Source organism: Pristiophorus japonicus, chromosome 12 (assembly GCF_044704955.1).
Source record: "Pristiophorus japonicus isolate sPriJap1 chromosome 12, sPriJap1.hap1, whole genome shotgun sequence".
In the NCBI taxonomy this organism is placed as follows: Eukaryota; Metazoa; Chordata; class Chondrichthyes; family Pristiophoridae; genus Pristiophorus; species Pristiophorus japonicus.
The window spans coordinates 65473944-65495898 of record NC_091988.1 but is presented as its reverse complement, the minus strand read 5'-3'; the positions used below and the strand labels follow the sequence as shown (position 1 = coordinate 65495898).

Genomic DNA, 21955 nt, shown 5'->3' with positions numbered 1-21955 from the left:
GCATCTCCGGCACCATGACGGAGTACATTCCGCGGATGGCGGAGGCCCTGGAGGCGATAGCCAGGAACACTGCTGGCACAGGTCTCCCAGTGGTCCCGGCGCGGCACTCCTCCCCTGGGTTCCGCACCTGCAGTGCCAATGAGAGGGGCAGGAGCAAGATCCTGCTTCTGGCGTGGAGAATATTTCCACCTCTATGACCCCCGTACCCGTGCAACCACCGGTTTTGTCTTCATTCCCCCCCCAATGTCGCACCGTCTAAGGAGCTCCTCGGCCAGGCGACGTGGAGCGAGGAGGGGGAAGGGGTAGAGGTGGGGAGAAGAAAGGGAGGTGGGAAGGAAAGTGAGGTGCATGTCCGCAGGTGATGGCTTTGTTATATCTCCATCTTGGTGTATGCAATTTGTTGTAAGGTATGGGGGGAGGGGGCCACCTTCCTGGTTTGCATTTGTGTTCTGTGTTGCTGGACATGTTGACCATTTGATTGATGTCAATGTTTGAAAAAGTGGGGTGGGGGTGGGGTGTTTTTGCCTGTGCTACTTATGATTTCAAATCAATGGTCAGTCATATTAAATGGTTTTTATTCAGCATAACCTTGTTGCGCATTGTCTCAGATTGCTGGACCGTTCCACACTGGTGATTCCTTAACATGAAAGGGTACAATTAAACTTAACTTGAATCAACTTAAACTTTAACTGGCACCAAGGTGCTGCCCACCATTGATGTCTGAGCTGCACACACACAAAAGTGTGTCAGCTTTGTCAATAACAGCAACGTTCTTTCAGGCAAATCACTCATTTATGAGCTCCTGACGTAAGAGTCTTGCAGCTATGTAGCCACCACAGGCCCTTTCCTACAGTCTAGAGGGGGGGCGTGGGCATGGTTGCATAGCCAGCCTGATTGTCTGGCCTGAAGTCAGCGTCCAGCCCTTGGTCCTCCTCTTCCTCTCTCTCCTGAGGTGGACTATCAGTCCCTCCTGGCAATTCTTGTCCCCTCCTGATAGCCAGGATGTGCAGCATGGAGCACACGACCATGAATTGAGCTACTTGCTCAGGGTTGTATTGTAGTTCCCCTCCTGAGTGCTCCAGGCATCTAAAGCGCTGCTTATTTACACTAATTGTTTTCTGGACCACATTGCGTGTGGCTCTGTGGCTCTTGTATCGCTTCTCGGCCTTGATGTGGATGTCAAGCAGAGGGGTCATCAGCCAGATGTCTAGGCATATCATTTGTTACCAAGCATCCAGCATTGCCCTTGTAGCTGACTGGAAAACATGTCAAGACAGCGCTCTCACGCAGGATGCGAGCCTCATCGAAGCTGCCCGGACATTTGGCATTCACTACCATGATTATCTGGTTGTGGTCGACAACTAGTTGGACCTTCAGGAAGTGAAATCCTTTTATGTTGCGAAAAATCTCTGGGTCCTGAGAAGGTGCCCGCATGGCGATGTGAGTACACTGTATTCCTCCCTGCACCTTGGGGAACTTAGCAATGCCTTAGAATGCTCCAGCCTTGTCAATCTGAGCCTCCGTGGTCATGGGGAAGCTGATAAAGTCCATCCTACATGCGTACAGGCCTCCGTGACCTGTCTAATGCAGCAATGTGTGGCATGGTGAGACAGAGGGGAAATGTCGACCAGGGAGATCCGAAAGGAACGTGACGCGTAGAATGACAGTGCCACGGTGACCATGACCTCGACGGACGGTGATGTCCTGAAGGTGCTGGCAGGCTGCAGATCTGCCCTGATGAGATGGCATATTTCACTGATCACCACTTTCTGGAAGCGCAGTCTCCGAAGGCAGGTGTTCTCGGATACGTCGAGGTAAGACCGCTTCTCTCTAAGTGTGGGATGTGTATGGTCTGGACATCCTCCTCAGTCTGGCACATCTTAGATTGGGCACATAATGCTGTGGATTAGACGTTGTGCCATTTGCACTCTGCAGCATCTGCGTAGTAATTGATGCAGGCTGAGAAATGGCTGGCCCCATTTCAATAAAAGTATAATGCTGATTGTTCACAAGCAATAAATTTCTACGCTAAAAGACACCCACAGTAAAACCCAATCATCCACAGTATGAAAAGATGTCTGTTCAGATGGTCACTTCATCTGAGCCAATCCAAACTCCCCCGAAGTTGAAGCAGCCTTTTCAATGAAGCGACCTGCGATTTGAAAAATGCCGTCCACACCACTCTGATTAATACAGAACAATTCCACTTTTTCAGAGTGGTGTTTTTGGCGAGCAGTATTGTGGGCGAGATGTGTGTGAGGTGGTGAAAGTGACGTTGGTCGATATACTGGGCATTAGTTTCGGCAAATGTGATCTTTATGACAAAAAAAAGTGGGCGGGCGGTATTTTTTCCTGGTGTTATGTACATGCTGAAAGTAATGCTCGGTGATAAGTGTCCAAAAAATGGGTGTCAGTTTCCATTTTGTGGCTACTGGGCGTAACACCTCATTTCAGCGTTAAAATGGATGTTAAGTGGGCATTATGCGTGCCAAAATCATGGAAAAGCTAGCCCAATGAGTTTGTACTAAGGTTAATACAACAGATGGTTCATTAACCATCAAGCTTTTCTGCATAGCTTCCCATACATACATAAGTGAGTTTTACATACAATCTGGACCATGTGTCAGATCAATTCACTACCTTCAGTGTCCACTTTAGTGACCATTTTTTATCCCCTTACGTACAGCACAGAAACACGAAATTCGGTCCATGCCGGGGTTTATGCTCCACTCGAGCCTCCTCCCGTCTTTCGTCAACTAACTCTATCCCCTTCTCCCTCCTATGCATCTCTAACTGCCCCTTAAATGCATCGACACTATTTGCTTCAACCACTCCCTGTGGTAGCGAGTTCCACATTCTCACCACTCTGCGTAAAGATTCTTCTGAATTCCCTTTTGGATTTCTTGGTAATTATCTTGTATTGCTGGCCTCCAGTTATGCTCTTCCTCACAAGTGGGAACATTCTCTTCGTAACCACTCTATCAAAACCTTTCATAATTTGAAAGTCCTCTATTAGATCACCCCTCAGCCTTTTTTCAAGAGAAAAAAGACCCAGTCTGTTCATCTTTCCTGACGAATATACTCTCGCAGGTATCATCCTTGTAAATCTTCGCTGCACCCTCTCCAGTGCCTTTAATATCATTTTTATAATATGGTGACCAGAATTGTACGCAGTACTCCAAGTGTGGTCTAACCAAGTTTCGATACAAGTTTAGCATAACTTCACTACTTTTCAATTCTATCCCTCTAGAAATAAACCCTCAAGCTTGGTTTGCTTGGGTTAGGTGAGCACTAGTCAGAAACAAAAGTTATCACCTTTTTAAAAAAAAAAACACTAAGTCTGGCTACCAGTGACCTGTGTTGCTACATTGTGATTTGTGTATTTGTACTTTGCTGAATTACTGATCTTGACGGCATTATTGAGAAGTGCCGAGAAGAAGCCAGGTGCCTCCACAGTGAGGGAAGGAAAATCGAAGTGTCTTCTGAAGGCTCTTCACACCACTGAGTGGAGAGATAGAAAATAGATGCAGGAGTAAGCCAATCAGCTCTTCGAGCCTGACCACCATTCAATAAGATCATGGCTGATCGTTCACCTCCGTACCTCTTTCCTGCTTTCTCTCCATACCCCTTGATCCCTTTAGCCGTAAGGGCCATATCTAACGCTCTCTTGAATATATCCAATGAACTGGCATCAACAACACAACACTCTGCCGTAGGGAATTCCACAGGTTAACAACTCTGAGTGAAGAAGTTTCTCCTCATCTCAGTCCTAAATGGCTTACCCCTTATCCTTAGACTGCGTCCCCTGGTTCTGGACTTCCCCAACATCGGGGACATTCTTCCTGCATCTAACCTGTCCAGTCCCGTCAGAATTTTATGTTTCTATGAGATCCCCCCTCAGTCTTCTAAACTCCAGTGAATACAGGCCCATTCGATCCAGTCTTTCCTCATATGTCAGACCAGCCAACCCGGGAACCAGTCTGGTGAACCTTCGCTGCACTCCCTCAATAACCAGAACGTCCTTCCTCAGATTAGGAGACCAAAACTGAACACAATATTCCAGGTGAGGCCTCACCAAGGTCCTGATGCTGCTGGAGACCCGGGGATAGGCGTTGCTCAACCTGGGGAAACCCCAAGTCGGGTGAGGAAGAACAAACGCAGGACATTTTGCTTAATCACATGATTTGTTGAATAGTTATCGATGAGAAGTGGCATTTGGCCCATCCTAGCACATCCATCGAGGAAGAGCCTACAGTTCCCTCGTTCACCTCCACCCACTCCTGGTCACAGTATCCTGTTGTTTCTTAAAGGGATCCAAGGGTTTTGACCCTACTGCCCTACACAGTAGGCCATTTGGCATGTGTTCTCTCTCTCTCTCTTTCCGCCCGCCCACCCCCCAAATGTAAACCATGTTGTTGGACTTCCTTTTGCCAATTTCAACCTGTGCCCCCCCCCCCATGTCCTTTTGTGAGTTGAATTTAAATAGTTCTGGATTCACCATTTTCTATACGGTTGTGTACCTCTATGTAATCCTGTCCATTACAAGTTGTGTTTCTGTTCCGTTAATTGATGTCTCAATTGGATTCAGTGCAGTGGTGGTGGGCTTCATACATAGACAAGCACGACGCTCAGACTAATGAATCACCACAAAATTCTGTGTACTTTTGCAATGGGGGTAGTAATTGTCCACTTTACCAGATGCTGAAATCCATCTCGTTGATTTTGGTAACCTAACGTTTTCTTATTTAATCAGATATCGAAAACCTCTAACTTGAGTTTTACCTGCTATTCCAGATTTGTTTCAATCAGTGACTTGTACCAACCAACAGATGATGGAAAAACAAGTCAGGTAGGGGGCTGACAATTACATAAGTGACATTTGGTTCATTCAAAGCGTGCATTGAATTTTACACGAGTTGCCGTTACAAATTTGTCAAACGAGGAATATGCTGGAACTCCATGGCCTAGCATTTCTGATCATATTGCTGACCGGAACCCATCCATTTTAAATGGGTGGCCATTGACATTAAAGTCGAAAAATCTAAGTGCGTATGTCTGAAGTCGTCATTGAAGCTGTTTCTAATCGATGGGGCTCTATAGCCTTTGTTCCTAACCCTCTGTGAAACATCCTAGAGTTAAAACAACAGGCTGGATGAGGCTGCAGACTTCTCCACAACTGTCACTGGTGCTGCTCCACGAGCAAGCAGGCTGACGACGCATCTGTAACTGACCATGAAACAGATGGTGTCCGATTTTCCCCCGCTACCAAGAAGATTTGGACATTGCACCCCAGCCAAGATCCAACAAAAATCATTCAGCTGAGGCAGGCAAATCTGAGTGTCAATCTTGGAACTAGAACCCCCTCTCTCTTAGGTGGTCCCTCATATTGAGGATGATTTGCTTCCACATCAAAAAGTGATGAGTTCACAGGTGTTTCAATGAAGGACCTGATATTCCAGGTCCCAAACTACATGTTGAAGGGAGGAAGATGCCTGTGCATGGATTTTTTAACGTGTGGTGGCCATTGCACACCAGCCACCACACAGGCATGACAGAGCTAGGTCTTGGTCCAATGGCAAGGATTGACCAAGACAACTGGAGACCAGCTGCACGGACCTAGTGTGCACACATATCGCAGTGTGGGCTGGCCCATGCTACCGCTGGGCCCTCGTCTCTTCTGGCCCCTGAACTCACGCCTCTCCTGGGCCCCGATCACGTCGCTCTACAATCTCTCGCCACTCTTTCATCCCAGCCTTGCCGCTAATCTGCTATGGTGATCACCACCCCCTTCACAAAGAACAGCTTAACCATGGTACACAACCATACAGCTCTTTCATTACTTACACCCCATGAAAACCTACACGCCAGCACGAGGCTGTTCAAACCACCCACTTGAGAAGTCACTGAGATAACTGGCCACCTGCTTTTAATAATAACAATGTAACAGGTGGATAAATTGCATTGATTAGCAAGTAGCACAGGATATTGGTGTGCTGGTATCCTGTGGCACAAAGCTGTGAGTTGCAGATTCTGCCCTGTACCTTCCTTCTCGATAAATTCATGCTCTCAGTTGGAATATGTAGGAAGAGGTTGTCAACAAGGGTTTTATAAACCTTGAAATGTGCCATATTCACGGGGACAACTGACAACCCCATTCAAGTCACTTTGACTTTGCAACTGAGTTCATCATTCATCCATATTGATGGATGCAATAATTTGCTTCGAATTACAGCAGCAGTAAGATATTAAATCGAAGCAAAACATAGTTGCTGCCCCCCTGCAATGTCCAAGATGTTGAAACTTTTCTTGTGATGGAAAGATTGCTCAGTACCTGTGAAACTGATTTTAATTAACTTGCAGACATGTGAACTAACCCAGGTTTATGCAGTTTGTAAATCCCCCTACAGATTTGAAGAAAAGGCTTGACAAATTGGGTATGGTATCATAGTAGTTATGATACTGGACTAGTAATCCTGGCTGGAACATTGTGGGCCGCCCTGACCTGTGTGAAAACACCACCGCAGGTCAGGGCTATAAATAGAGCTGGAGCGCGGGGCCCTGGAACATCGTGGGCGAAGGTGTGGCAAATGAGGGTACGGGCCCAGAAGAGCTGAGGGCCCAGGTGCAGCACGGACCTGTCCACACTGCGATATGTGTGTGCGCTATGTTCGTACAGCAGAGCAGGTCTCCAGTCATCCTGGTTCAACCCTTGCCACTGGATAAAGGCCTAGCTCCGTCGAGCCCGTGTGGTGGCTAATGTACAACGTTTAAAAAAAAAAAATTTAAAAATCCACGCACAGACATCTTCCACCCTCTCAATTGGAGTTTGGGACTGGAACATCGGGTCCTTCATTGAAACATCTGTGAACTCATGTGGAAGCAAGTCATCCTCGTTAGAGGGACCGCATATAATGATGATGATGAGTAATCCTGGAATAATAATCCAGAGACACGAGTTCAAATCCCATCTCGGCAGCTGGGGAATTTAAATTCAGTTAATTTTTTTAAATCTGGAATTAAAAAGCTAGTGTCAGTAATGGTGACCATGAAACTACCAGATTGTCATTAAAAACCCAACTGGTTCACTAATGTCCTTTTTAGGGAAGGAAACCTGTTGTCCTTACCCGGTCTGGCCTATGTGACTCCAGACCCACAGCAATGTGGTTGACTCTTAACTGCCCTCTGAAATGGCCCAAGCAAGCCAGTCAGTTGTATCAAACCACTGCGACAAAGTCAGTGCAGTGGGAGTACCTTCACCACATGGACGGCCGGGGTTCAAGAAGGCTGCTCACCACCACTTTCTCAAGGACAATTGGGGATGGGCAATAAATGCCGGCCTGGCCAGCGAAGCCCATATCCGTAAACAAATAAATAAAAAAAATATATAAAACATTTTTTGAGAGAGATTTAACATTAACTATGAATTAGTTGTTGCTGAGGTAAACTTGGCAGCAGCAGTTTCTGGTCTTGGCTGGAGGAACTGTTGACCAGGGGGCCAGGCCTATCCTTGGGGAGAGACACATTTGTGTTACTCTTGCACATCTCCTCTCAGTTGGCTCACGAGCCATAGCAGCAGCTTGCTGCCTGGTCATGTGAGTTTGAAGACTTGGCACACGAGGCAGGAATATAACTCCTTTTATTTTTAAATAAAAATAACGAGCAGAGGGAAGGGGAATAACAAAGAATGCCTTCTCTAAATGATTTCTTTGACTTTTGCTTGCAGATTTTTATCTCTACTTCCTATGATGCCACCACCCACTTTGAGACCACTTGCGACGACATAAAAAGTATCTACAAGCGAATGACGGGCACAGACTTTGACTTCGAGAACATGAAGCGCAAACAGAATGACGTGTTTGGGGATGATGCATAGTCATCATACACTAGGTTGTGTTCTGTCCCTTCACAGCACTTTCATATGAAAATACTGACTGAACTATTAGCGAGTTAGATTACAACTTGCAGGGATGCGTACAGTTGTCCAAAGAAACACCCATGTCTTCATTTTAATTTGTATTTCCAAATGTTCTGTTTTTCTTTGGGGAGGGGGGGCGGTGCAAGGTGGGGGGGGGAAGAGACGAGATTTCCAAGCCTAGTCTGGCCTATGTGGTGCTGCACGATTGACAGGTTTGTCACATATCGATCGGTGCTTCTGTTGCTGTGAAATCGGTCGCGAGGCCTGGCTGTATGAAGATTTTAAGTCTCGCTTTCATGAAATGCCCACTATTTGCATGTGAATAAAATGAATTCCTCCCTGTGAGTGCAAACAGAGGGTTTGTGCAAACCGGTCTGACTGAATTTTTCATTCCACCGCCCACCCTCCCCCCATGCATTGTAGTGGAGAATGGATCAACATCATCTCTGGTGGTACAATTGGAGAGGTAACTCTCTTGATATGTCCTGTTACTGATCAGTATTCAGAGCATCTCCCTAGTTTGTGACTTTTTTATTGTTCATAAAATCCTGTCGTATAAGGCTTCTGGAGATCTGTACAAACCCCTTCCCATCTGCACAGATTGCAGCACCAATCGCAGTAAGCAGAGCAATATTAGCAAGGAGATTCCCTTGCAGCGTCTCTGCTCTGATGTATTGGTGCCAGTCTTCTTAACATCTTTAGTGACTTGGCACAGGCTGGCAGTTTAGTTATTTTTTAGTTTCGCTGAAACGCAAGGTCCCCGTAGTCACAGCACCGGTCAGCAACTAGGCAAATCCCAGCTACTGGGGTGGGGGAAAGTTTTGAGGAATGAATTGACAAGCTGGGGCTCTTCATTCTGGAAGAGTTGCCTCGGAGGTGACCTTCTGGAGATGCACAAGTTAATTAACGAGACACAAACAGTAAACCCAAAGTAATATTTTCCTGTAGGGCAGGGATGGTCAACAACTGGAATGGGTTGCTAGGGAGAACGGTTGAGCCAGGACTCTGGATTTATTTAAGAAACATTGATGATGTAATGGGCATACAGAAGGAAGTGTTAAAATGGACTGAAAACTCTTTGTAATTTAAATCTCTCGTGATTAGGGAACAGGCAGTCTGTTAAATATTTGTGAATAATAAAACAAACTTAATTACTGATGCTACTTCCCTATCCAGTTACTTTCTCCCAGTCACTTTCCCCTAAATAGCTCTTCCTTGTTTGTATTTGTGTTTATTTCCATTTGTATGGAATTAAGTTCCAGCCAAAGCATTTGAGCCCGAACCCACTTGTCAAAAAGCAGCAAGGCAAATGTCTAGCTGGGAATCAAACTGATAGTGGTAGGGTTAGGTTAGGACTCAGGTGATTAAATGCACCATGAGACACAATGGTCCCTCTGTTGCTGGGTGTGGTGGAAGAGTGGTGGTGTTGTCTGGAACATAGCGGGCCAGGATTGAACCATGTGACGACGGATAAATCTTTGGAGTGTTACTTGATTATCTTTGAAGATCAGGGAATATTTATACAGGACTTTCCTTCAAGAGATTGAGTGAGGGCCCATGATAGGATAGATTATATCCTATATGAAGAGGCCTCGTGGGACATATAGCCTCCTCATATTCTCATGTTTTCTTAATTACTTGCATTTCCCAACTCTTCAAAACCAAATTAAATGAATCTCTGACTCCGCACTGGTTGTAAATGGGTTTCACTAAGTTTTGATAAATAGCATGTCAAATATTCACGAGGCTAATCTTTCCTGAACACAAAGGGCAGCAATGAAACACTGAGGCAGGTCACAGTACAACAAGATCAATCTCCTATAAGGTCGTTACAAGTTCCAGAAACTAGATCTCATCGGAGTTTGTAAATTTACTATTTTTGTAATGGTTATGTGGCAGAAACATTTCTCATGTGAAAGAGCAAGTAGACATGTTTTAATTGTAAAGATTTTAAATATCTTGTCTATGATGAGACTCGTAACTAGATTTTGATCAATGTTTATATGGATTTAGCTCCTTAGTCCCTCATCTTGCATAGAAAATACTGTCTTGCAGCTGGCCGCTTGAATTTTAGTTGTGGTCGATACTTACACACGTTACTCTTAAGGTTCCTTGTTCTATAGAATGAAACTGGACATGCAGTCAGCAGATAAACTTAACCAACTTTACTTGTGCGTAGTTAACCCATCAGATAAACTTCAGTCAACAGTTCTGCTTTGTTTTTCTGTCTCTTCTCGGTCGCTGTGCACGTGCTGCAAGGCAAACTATTCCTGTGACAGAATGCTGCACTGCCCTATTATGATCGTTAAACTAAGCAGAGTTCTATTTACTGTCTAGCTATTTTAAATGATCATAATCCGACTTATCCCCATTGAGGTGAAGCAGTCTAGCATTCTTACAAAACGTACTTTTCAAATAATGTATTTTTCTTTCTCCCTCTATCTTGACATTTGAGAACCGCCAAGACTGGCCAGAAACAATGAGTACTTGTTAGGAGTTATGTCGGGGTAGAGGAAAGTACTGGGTGCGTACCTTAGGGCTTGGTGCTGGGACCACTACTAATTTGCATCAATGACCTGGATTCAGTAACTCAATACAAAGTGGTCAGTTTTGCAGATCATAGCAAACTTCGGAGTGGCAGTGGAATTGAAGGTGGCAGCTTAGAAATTACAGCATGATTTGGACAAGATATGTAAGTGGGCAGAGCAATGGGAAGTGATATTTAATGTGGATGTGTCAAATGTGACACATGGAGATGAAACACATAAAATGGTTAAAGAGTAAGTTGAAAGAAATCTAGAAGTTTTGGTAGACTTAATGCTAAACATGTCCAACCAATGCAGATCTGCAATCAACAAAGTCAATAGGATGTTCAACTACATAACCAAAACCATAGCATACAAACAAGTCAGAGGAGGAAATAATCAAATTATATAGTGCTCATTGCATTGAATACTGTGTCCAATTCTCGCTAAGAAACGAGAGAAACATTTCAAGCGCTGGAGGCAGTGCAGAGAAGAGCACAAGGCTGATTTCACCCCCCTCCCAGTGTCCTGGGTCTTGAGTTATGTGGAAAGACAGGAATGAGTTGGGCTTCATGGCTTGGAAAGGAGGTGTCTGAGAAATGATCTGCCAGAGATGTACAAGATTGTTAAGGACATGGAGAAAGTTAACCCAGACTATCACTTTAAATGAAACTGTGGGATGAGAACAAGGAGACACTTGTCCAAAGTAGGAAACGGTAAATTTATGATTGATATCGGGAAATCTTCTTGACAGAGTGATTAATCTGTGAAATAAGCTTCCAGATAAAGTCGTGGGAGCAAATACCTGGAATCATTTAAGAAACATTTGGATGATACACTGCGGGGTGATTCTTGGTGGATGGGTGAATTAAGATGGCCAGAATTGCCTTCTTCATCTGAAATTAACTTGTGAAAGTGGCAGCTAAACATTGCCCAGACAGGGCTCCTGAATACTCTTTACCTAGACTTTTATAGATAGGAGTTTGTACCAGCATAGTCTGGCATTTATCAATTGACTCACGGGAGGTGCAAGAGTCTTTCAAACCTATTGGTTAATACTCTCGGAGGTATCTGTAAAGGATATTTTTCTTGTGACTTACCACTTATAAACTCTCAATAGCCTGCTGCACAATATATAACCAAGAAAGGAATTTTTAGACATTTATTATCTGTTAATTTAATGCAAGCAGTTGAGTTGGTTGCTTAACTCAAAATTATTGGCACCATTAAATTTTTAAAAGTTCACATTTTCTTTAATGTAACGGTGCCATGCTTCTCATTGATAGGGAAGTATTGAGGGGAAGATCATCTTTCTATTGAAAGTGTCCCAATGTGTTGAAGGCTAAGCTTGCCATCTTCCAGCTGTTTACAAAAGTTGAGACCCTTGAATGCTGTGATCGTGTCTGAGGGGGAAATGGTGCTGTTATTTGGTTCTTGACGTGCTCTATTCTAACATAACAACTAGGTTGGCCACTCGAGTCTCGCATGCATCCAAGCTGCTCGACACTGGAGCTTTGCTGACTCCAAAAGGTCTTCACATCATCATCTAAGCAACACTGACACGTGAGCACTCTGCTGGAGAGCCACTGTACCTTGGTGTAAAAGACCAGATGCTGATGTTCATCTATATCTTTTGAATAGTGTAGAATCTAGGATGTTGCTTTGTGTTTGCAGGTTTGCACAAGAATTCTTTTCTGAGTTTGGGTATGACTGTCCCATATGATGTCACTGGAAGTCCCCACTGAGTTTGGGACATAGTCTTAATATTTTCAAATATTAATTCCCCCATATTGCCCCATTGAGTAAATTAAGTTATCAAGACAGTCTTTTTTGACCTTTCTTTTTAATACAGATAAATTATCTACAACAATAAGCTCTACTTTTTAAACCTAGTTCTCAATGTACAGGGGAGCTTTAACTCCCCAGGCCACATTGTCTGAAATTGTTCAAGAAGTAGCAGTCAAAGTTAGTCACAAATGGAGGAGATGACCATTCTATCCTATCTTCAAAGTGCATGTTGGCTACCGTGGCCTTTGATTCTACCTGGGGTCTGCAGGCTTGAAAAGATAAATGTAGGACTGGTTGCAGGAATGAGTGATCAATGCACGGAATGGAATTTAGGTCGGGGAGTGGTGTTAAAAACCCTACGCTCATTTAAGAAGAAGTTGGATTCTAAGGAAGGGAGAAACTAGATTGCTTATGTATGGAAGAGCGAAGGTGGACTTGGAGGGAGTGAGTGTTTTAGTTAAGTGTCGGGCTTATTTTTTAAAAATGTGTGTAATTTCACCCGATGCTGACTCCCATTCACGTATGAAACATTTGTTTGGCTTGTTTTTGTTTTCCTGTAACCGTCTGAATTTTAACAGTACATTGTATAACAAAATACACCTGGAAATTAAACCACAGTATTAAGTCACACATTACAAATCAGGTACATTTGATCAGTGTGGGAGGAATTGGGTTCTTGCAGTTTTTGGATCTGCTCCCTGTACTCTGTGAGACAACAGCCACCCTTACTGCTATAGTACAAGAATACATTTGGCTTTTTGAAAGAAATCCAGCATGCTGGTTTACAGTAATATCAGCCTGCCGACTTGAGTGGATGAAATTCATTTTATAGATACTTCTAATCTCACTACTCAATGATGTCTAGTGGTTCTCTGGACAATCTTGTCTTGCAAGTGATTTCTGCTAATTGCTGATTGGATTCGTATTGTCTTTTAAAGGCTGATTATAGTTTCTCTCATCCCCTCTTAAATGTTCTTGTAGCTTATTAATTAAATTGGTCTGTAATTGTAGTTAAATATTGATTTGAGACCATAATATGTAATTCTGCACTTAGTGCTTCAAAGAGTGGTATCCATTTTCTGGAATAATTTCAAATTACTTCCCCTGTGTAACCTGTGCATAACCTGAACGTTGCTGCTTGCACACTCTGAGCAAAGCTGCCCACTATTAAGTTAATTTCCGGTCTTTCACATCGCCTCCTACCCTATGACCAAACTTATTTACAGTCCCATCATCAGTGGTTACCTTTAAACCTAAGGGCACGCTGATTGGCAAATGTTTCCGCATTGAGCCAATGTTCCTGTTATTAAGCGCTGAGGCTGCGTTCAGTGAGGAGGGGGACTAGTTGGGCCGAGCTGCCTGTCTCTGTTGTAATTATCCTATGTGATTTTAGAAAAATTTGCGTAATGCAGAGATGCCATTATTTGCATCACCACTGGCTTCAAACATGAGCAGTCAACAGGCCCAGCACTCGCTTGTCCAAGGGGATAAAGACTGTTGAGCTTTTTTTTTTAAAAAAAGGGAATTTTTTCAATAAGTTACCAGCGCAGACTGTTGAAGCAGACCATGTAAATAGGACAAAGACTGTTACATGTGTTTACGGAGAGACGAGGCTTAGTGATAACAGATGGTGAGGTTGACTTATTAAAATGGGGGAAATGTGTTTTCGGCCTAGGCTTTTTCCTGTTCTGAGAAATGTTTCATATTTTATTAAAACTGTACTTTTACAAATTGAGCACCATTTAATTTTAGTTGACTATCTTTGAAAAAATATGTTTCTTAACATTAAGAATGTCAGATCGTACCAGCATCTAGAACCTGTAGTCTTTTTTCGCTTCTTGATGTTTATTATTCAGAGAAAAAATAATTAACTTAATTTTTAGTGGACTGTTTTTTCTTTCCTTTAGAGTGCAGGTTTGAATGCACTTCAGACAGAGGGCAGCAAAGGTCTTCCCTTGACAGTCATTACTGGCACTAAATTAAATTAGGGTTGTCCAGTTTTTGGAGAGGGTCACAGCCAAGCCCGATATGTCAAGTCGTGGTCCCAGTTCCTGTCCAATTTTCGATTAGGCAGGAAGTAGGGTCACTAGTTGGACATTAGCAACAAACTCTGGGATTTATCTATGAGGATTCTCAAAGCACCTTGGAGACGCCGATCTACACCTTTTTAATGAGGTGCTTAAAAGTGAGAGTCTGAAAGCACTTTGGACCTCTCCCCAGGTGGGCAGTTTGAACCAATTATCCACATAATTTTAGATTGGTTGAATTATTTCTGAACATTAATCAACAGTATTAAACAATGAATGAAAATACATTTGTTAATTTGAATTAAAAAACATTTTTAATTTGAATGATTTGCTTTGTAATACTATTTGAAAAGAAATACTTGCTTTTATATATTGCCTTTCATAAACTCAGGATGGTTGAAAGCCAATGAAGTACTTTGAAGTGTAGTCACTGTTGTAATGTAAGAAACACGGCAGCCATATTGCGAACAGCAAGCTCTCACAAACAGCAATGAGATAATGACCAGAAGTTTTAAAAAAAATTGATGTTGGTTGGGCGACAGGACACCAGAGAGAACTCGCTTGCTTATTCTTTGAGAGGGCAGACAGCATCTCTGACTCCCTCAGTACTGCACTGAAATGCCGGCCTAGATTTTGCGCACAAGTTTGTGGAGTGGGACTTGAGCCCACAACCTTCTGACTCGGCCGAGAGTGCTACCAACTGAGCCACAGCTGATACCTTTTAAATTGCAATGACTTCACACAACTATCTCTCATGTTTGATTTTACACTGCTCTGTGCTTTAAGAAAATAAAATTTTATTGTCAGTTTCTCAGTGGTCGCAATCTCAACTCTATAGTCTAAAGGTTGTGGGTTCTAGTCCCACTGCAGGACTTGAACATATAATCAGGTCTACAATTTCAGTGCACTACTAAGGGTGTGAATTCTCCGATAGAGATGTTAGGCTCTCGGCCTTTCACGTGGATCTTATGGTACCATCCAGCCAAAGTATGGGAGTTTTCGGTGTCCTGGGCAATGTCTATTCCTCAACCACCACAATCAAAGCAGATCAGCTGGTTGTTCGTCTCATTTACAATTTGTGGGATCTTGCTGTGTACACACTGGCTGTTGCGTTTGCCTACGTAACAGTGACTACATTTTTTTGAAGTAATTGGTATTGGTTGAGGAATATTTTGGGACATACTGAGGATATGAAAGGCAATAAAAATGCAAGTCCTTATAACATTCCCTGCCGTGAATTTGAATGGTGAACTTGCTTGTCTCGATTTTAACTGGCAGGAAAATTCTTACAGGACTAATAATTCTGCACAAAATGGTTGTCGAAGCCAAGCTATGACCAGCTTTGTTTTCCACCTTGAGGGGTAGAATTACGATCAACCCTTCAGTACTTTTTCCAAGTAGCCAACCATCAAATGCAGTCCAGACATTGAGTGTCGACAGGCTATTTAACTGTGAAAAGCATCACGACCAAATCCAATATCCTAACCTGATGTGCACACTTTCCAGCACAGACCGTTGGCTAATGCTCGGGAGTAGAGAACCTTTTATTTTTCCTCTTGCCCTGTTGATGCCGTGGCTAAAATCAGGTACAAGCGCTGACTTATCATTCAAGCCTGGGACTTTCTTGGTCTGCAGAATTCAGTACCACACCCTAGTGGTGCACTTATCCACTGAGCCAAGGGGGAGCTTCAAACCTCAAAGCAGAGACCAAAAAGGACTGAGACCAGTGATGACCAAGATTATGTGATGATTATCTTGCCATTTTAGTGAGTCATTGGTTAATTACAGTCATTAATTTAATTTAAGAAAAGGTTATCGTGTTTTATACGCCACAAAGCTAATGACCAACTTCGAAGCTGCACGCCTCACAGAACCACGTCACGGAAGTGTGAGTTCTGTCCAACACGTGCTTGCTGTGTGTTCACTGTTTTAGATGGCTTGTGGATTGCTCTATATTCTAAACACTTCCCTGTGTAGTAAGAAAAATCTGAGCATGTGCTTCTGTTCGGACCGGAATTATCAAACACTTAAAAAAAAAAGTATTTAAGAAAAAAACAATGAGTCTTGTTTGTTTCTTCTGATAAGATGTGGTTTTTTTTTAAGTGAAATAGAAAGTATAGAGCTGCTACTGGTGACCTTGTTTAGCAGGAATGATGTTTAGGTTATTGCTTTCTACTTTAAGCTTCACTTAAAATAAACCACATCTTCGTCCAAACTGATCGAGAAGACATGGTAAATCAGAATATTACGGCTGGTTAATCATAGGAATTCCAGCATAGAAGGAACTGTGCATGGTCTGGCATTGGCTCCTTAACTGGAGCTATCTGCTGTAATTAATTTCCCCATATTCTTTTACATTCACCAACTTAGATTTATATAGTGCCTTTAATGTAGTAAAATATCCCAAGGTGCTTCAACAATAACAACTTGTATTTATATAGCGTCTTTAACGTACTAATACGTCCCAAGGCGCCTCACGGAAGTATTATGTGATAAAAATTTGACACCGAACCGCATAAGTAGAAATTAGTGCAGGTGATCAAAAGCTTGGTCAAAGAGGTAAGTTTTAAGGAGTGTCTTGAAGGAGGAGGAGAGGTTTAGGCAGACAGTTCCAGAGCTTGGGGCCGAGGCAACAGAAGGCACGCCACCAATGGTTGAGCACTTATAATCAGGGATACTCAGGAGGGCAGAATTAGAGGAGCGCAGACATCTTGAGGGGAGGGGAGGGATAGCATTGTGGGGCTGGAGAAGATTACAGAGCTAAGGAAGGGCGAGGCCATGGAGGGATTTGGAAAAACACGGAGAATTTTGAGATCAAGGCGTTGATTAACCAGAAGCCAATGTAGCGAGCACAGAGGTAGGTGATGGGTGAATAGGACTTGGTGCGAGTTGGAACGCAGGCAGCCGAATTTTGGATCACCTCTAGTTTACGTAGGGTTAGGGTAGAATGTTGGAGACCAGCAGGAGTGCGTTGGAATAGTCAAATCTAGAGGTAACAAAGGCATGGATGAGGGCTTCGGCAGTGCATGAGCCCAGGCAAAGGCGGAGGCCGTCAATGGTGGGGCGATGAAAATCGGGGATGCGCAGGAGGCCAGAATTAGAGGAGCGCAGCGATCTCGGATGGTTACGTGGCTGGAGGAAATTGCCCAGATAAGGAGGGGTGAGGCCATGTAGGGAGGGATTTGAAAACTGATGAGAATTTTGAGTATTTTCAAATAATTGAGTTTCCTTTTTTAAATGACCTCATTCGCCCTACCTCAAGAGCCACTTGTGACAAAGCATTATAACAGATGATTCTTCCATCTCCCCCTTCATTGTTCTAGTGATGTTCTTGTTACTAATTTGGCAACCAGTCGCCAGAAGTTTGACCCTCTCAAAACTTTTAATGATTGTGAAAATGTCTGTTGGATCCCTTTTTAATTTTGCTCTGTCCCAGTGGATAAAACAAAAAAATTTCCAGCCTTCATAACAATCTTTCATTCTTGGCATCACTCCAACCAATCTATTGCTCTAATATCCTTTCTGTCACAGAGGTGCCCAAAACTGCATGTAATACTCCAACTATGGCCTAGCCAATCAATACCTTTTACAAATTTAACATCATTTCCTTGCATTTTTTATTTACCATATAAAGTATATAAATTCCCTTTTGCCTTTTTCATAATGGCTTTTTATCAAAGCACTTGTAACTTCTTAATCTTTAAGCTTGGGTTGGAAAGACGATAAACATCAGTCAGAAACAGAGTAAGAGAGTTAAGGAGTTCCATGGCATTCAAATCCTGCGATAGAAAGTTAAAGCAAGGCACAACATGATGTGTTGATTGGAAACTGAGGATAAAAGAGTTAATACTTTTACTAGCTGACTTGTAACTCTTACAAGAGATGAGATGAAGAGAAATGTCTTTACTGAGGACTGCAACAATGGAGAACTGGAGTAGCCCAGCAGGACAACAAACAGCGGGAGATCAGGAGCGGTGATAAAAGGGCGGGAGAGGAGAGCCCAGCAGGACAACAAACCACTAGCCCTGAGCAGCACCAACCAACCTGGGAGGGTAAGAAGTAAAAAGAATCAAAGTGTGGCATCACAGGAAAGCAGGGAAGTGATTGGTTGGTCAGAATTTTCTCTCTTTTCTTGGGCATTGGTTTTAATTAAGAGCTGGGATTAAAAAACTAAACATTCAAAATTTGAAAACCTAATTAATTAAATACATTAGAGATGGCAGGGCAAGCGATGTGTTACTACTGTTACAGGTGGGAGCTGGTTGACCCCATTGAAGTCCATCATCCAACATAGGCAGTCCCTCGGAATCGAGGAAGACTTGCTTCCACTCCTGAAGTCAGTTCTTTGGTGGCGGAATAGTCCAATACAAGAGCCACAGACTTTGTCACAAGTGGGACAGATAATCGTTGAAGGAAGGGGTGGGTGGGACTGGTTTGCCACATGCTCTTTCCGCTGGCTGCGCTTGGTTTCTGCACACTCGCCGTTGAGACTCTCGGTGCTCAGTGCCCTCCCGGATGCATTTTCTCCATGTGGGCGGTCTTTGGCCAGGGACTCACAGGTGTCAGTGGGGATGTCGCACTTTATCAGGGAGGTTTTGAGGATGTCCTTGTAACGTTTCTGCCCACCTTTGGCTCATTTGCTGTGAAGGAGCTCCACGTAGAGCACTTGCTTTGGGAGTCTCGTGTCTGGCATGCGAACGATGTGGCCTGCCCAGCGGAGTTGATCGAGTGTGGTCAGTGCTTCAATGCTGGGGATGTTGGCCTGGACGAAGACGCTGATGTTGGTGTGTCTGTTCTCCCAGGGGATTTGTAGGATCTTGCGGAGACATTGTTGGTGATATTTCTCCATCGGCTTGAAGTGTCTACTGTACATGGTCCATCTATCTGAGCCATACAGGAAGGCAGGTATTACTACAGCCCTGTAGCCCACGATCAAGACGGCAGTTTTAAGGGCCTGGTCTTCAAACATTCTTTTCCTCAGGTGGCTGAAGGCTGCACTGGCGCACTGGAGGCGGTGTTGGATCTCGTCGTCAATGCCTGCTCTTGTTGATAGGAGGCTCCTGAGATATGGGAAGTGGTCCACGGCATCCACATCTGTAGTAAGTGTCTGCAGCTCGAGAAACTTTGGCTCCGTGTTGATGAGCTGGAGTCCGAGCTGCGGACACTGCGACACATCAGGGAGGGGGAGAGTTACCTGGACACTGTTCCAGGAGGCAGTCATACTCCTTAGATTAATTAATTAAAATTTAGTCTGTGGACAGGGACAGGAGGGTGTGACTACGAGCAAGGCAGGTATGGGGACCCAGGATATAGTGATGGAGGAGCCTCAGCTCTGGCTCTTGTCCAACAGGTACGAGGCTCTTACTCCCTGAGCGGACGAGGGTATGGATTGCAGGGAGGAGGAGCACACTGAACATAGCACTGTGGTACAGAGGGCCATTCAGGTGCAGGGAGTAAAAAGAAATGTTGTAGTGGTGGGGAACAGATAATTATTACACTCATAATAAAGGATGAAACTGAGTACTGTAATCAATGAGTAAGTGTGACTTTAGCTCCTTTAATTAGACTCCAGAATGCAGGTACTGTGTGGGTGGCCTGCTTATATACAGTGCTCCCAAGGGATGCTGGGATCCCTTGGAACTCCAACAGGTAGGCCCTCTGGTGGTGTGATACAGGTTGCCAAGGGTTAAATACTTAACATCACTCCCTCGTAAAGTCAATAGTATACTTATTTACAGGGTGAGACGATCTGGGGCTTTTCGCTCCCTTGTCGATTATCTCGGTACAAATGTAGCTGTGGGTGAGTTGGTTGGTTCTTAACTGGGCAGCCGGCCTTGCCAGGCTGCTGGGGATAGTGAGTTCGGCTTCGTGGTTGACCATGATGTCGGTTGCCACATTTGTGTGTTGGAGGGTCGAAGTTGGTGGTGTCCTCTTCGGGTTGCTCGTGGCTGTTAGTGAACCGCAATTTGATTTGGTCCAAATGCTTTCTGTATATTAGTCCATTGGCCAATTTAACCTGAAACACCCTAGTCACTTCTGTGGCTATGACCGTGTCAGCGAGCCATTTGGGACCATGTCCATAATTGAGTGCAAACACAAGATCATTGACTTCAATATCGCGTGACAAATTTGCGTGATCACGGTATATGCTTTGTTGATGCCGCCTGCCCTCGACGTGATTATGGAGATCAGGGTGGACAAGAGAGAGCCTTGTTTTGAGTGCCCTTTTCATGAGCAGCTCAGCTGGGGGAACCCCGGTGAGCGAGTGGGGTCTGGTGCGGTAGCTGAGCAGAACTCGGGTCTGCAGGGAACCTTCCGACACGCGTTTCAAGCTTTGCTTGATGGTCTGAACTGCCCGTTCTGCCTGGCTGTTGGATGCAGGCTTGAACGGGGCAGATGTGACGTGCTTGATCCCATTGTGGGTCATGAATTCCTTGAATTCAGCACTGGTGAAACACGGCCCATTGTCGCTGACTAGGACATCAGGCAGGCTATGTGTGGCAAACAGGGTTCGTAGGCTTTCGATGGTGGCGGTGGACATGCTTACAGACATTATTATTACAGACATTTTGAATAAGCATCCACGACAACCAAGAACATTTTGCCAAGAAATGGGCCCGCATAGTCAAAGTGGATTCTGAACCACGATTTGGAGGGCCACAACCACAAACTTAGCAGTGTCTCTCTGGGTGCATTGCTCAGTTGAGAGCAAGTGTTGCACTGGCGCACGCATGACTAAGTCTGAGTCGATGCCGGGCCACCACACATGGGATCTGGCTATGGCTTTCATCAATACAATGCCTGGGTGGGTGTTTTGTAGGTCACGGATGAACGTTTCTCTACCTTTCTTGGGCAAGACTACGCGATTACCCCACAAAAGACAGTCTGCCTGTAAGGACATTTCGTCTTTGCACCTGTGGATCGGCTTAATCTCTTCCTGCATCTCCGCTGGAACGCTGGACCAGCTCCCATGGAGGACACAGTTTTTTTTTACCTGGGACAGTAAAGGATCCTGGCTGGTCCAGGTCCTGATCTGGTGGGCCGTAACGCGTGACTTTGTTTTCAAATGCATCCATCACCATGAGCAAGTCTGCATTTCTGTGCCATTTCCACCCCGGTGGTGGGCAATGGTATCCGACAGAGCATCAGCGCAGTTCTCTGTGCCCGGTCTGTGGCGGATTACATAGTTGTATGCCGACAGCATGAGTGCCCATCTTTGGATGCGGGCCGAGGCATTGGTGTTAATCTCTTTGCTCTCTGAGAATAGCGATATGAGCAGCTTATGGTCAGTTTCAAGCTCACACTTGAGACCAAATAAATACTGGTGCATTTTTTTCACCCCGTAACCGCACGCCAGAGCTTTTTCAATCATGCTGTAGGCCCTTTCGGCCTTGGACAGACTCCTGGATGCATAAGTGACCAGTTGCAAAATCCACAATTTGTTAGCCTGTTGTAACACACACCCGACCCCGTATGACGACGCATCGCAAGCTAGCACTAATCGTTTACATGGGTTATACAGAACAAGCAGTTTGTTTGAACATAACAGATTTCTGGCTTTCTCAAAGGCAGCCTCTTGTGAATTCCCCCATACCCAGTCGTCTCCCTTGTGCAGTAGCACCTGTAGGAGTTCTAGCAAGGTGCTTAACCTGGGTAGAAAATTACCGAAATAGTTGAGTCCCAGGATCGACCACAGCTCA

General features: G+C 44.3%; 1 protein-coding gene across 1 annotated transcript in view; it reads left to right on the top strand.

Moving 5' to 3' along the window:
- Positions 1 to 13959, top strand: part of LOC139277309 (rab GDP dissociation inhibitor alpha-like) — a 103513-nt gene extending 89554 nt beyond the window's left edge. The window contains exons 10-11 of the mRNA XM_070895601.1: positions 4795 to 4849; positions 7724 to 13959. Of these exons, the coding sequence (XP_070751702.1) occupies positions 4795 to 4849; positions 7724 to 7873 (205 nt within the window). The 3' untranslated portion in view covers positions 7874 to 13959. The remainder of the gene's footprint in view (positions 1 to 4794; positions 4850 to 7723) is intronic.
- The last annotated feature ends 7996 nt before the right edge of the window (positions 13960 to 21955 follow it).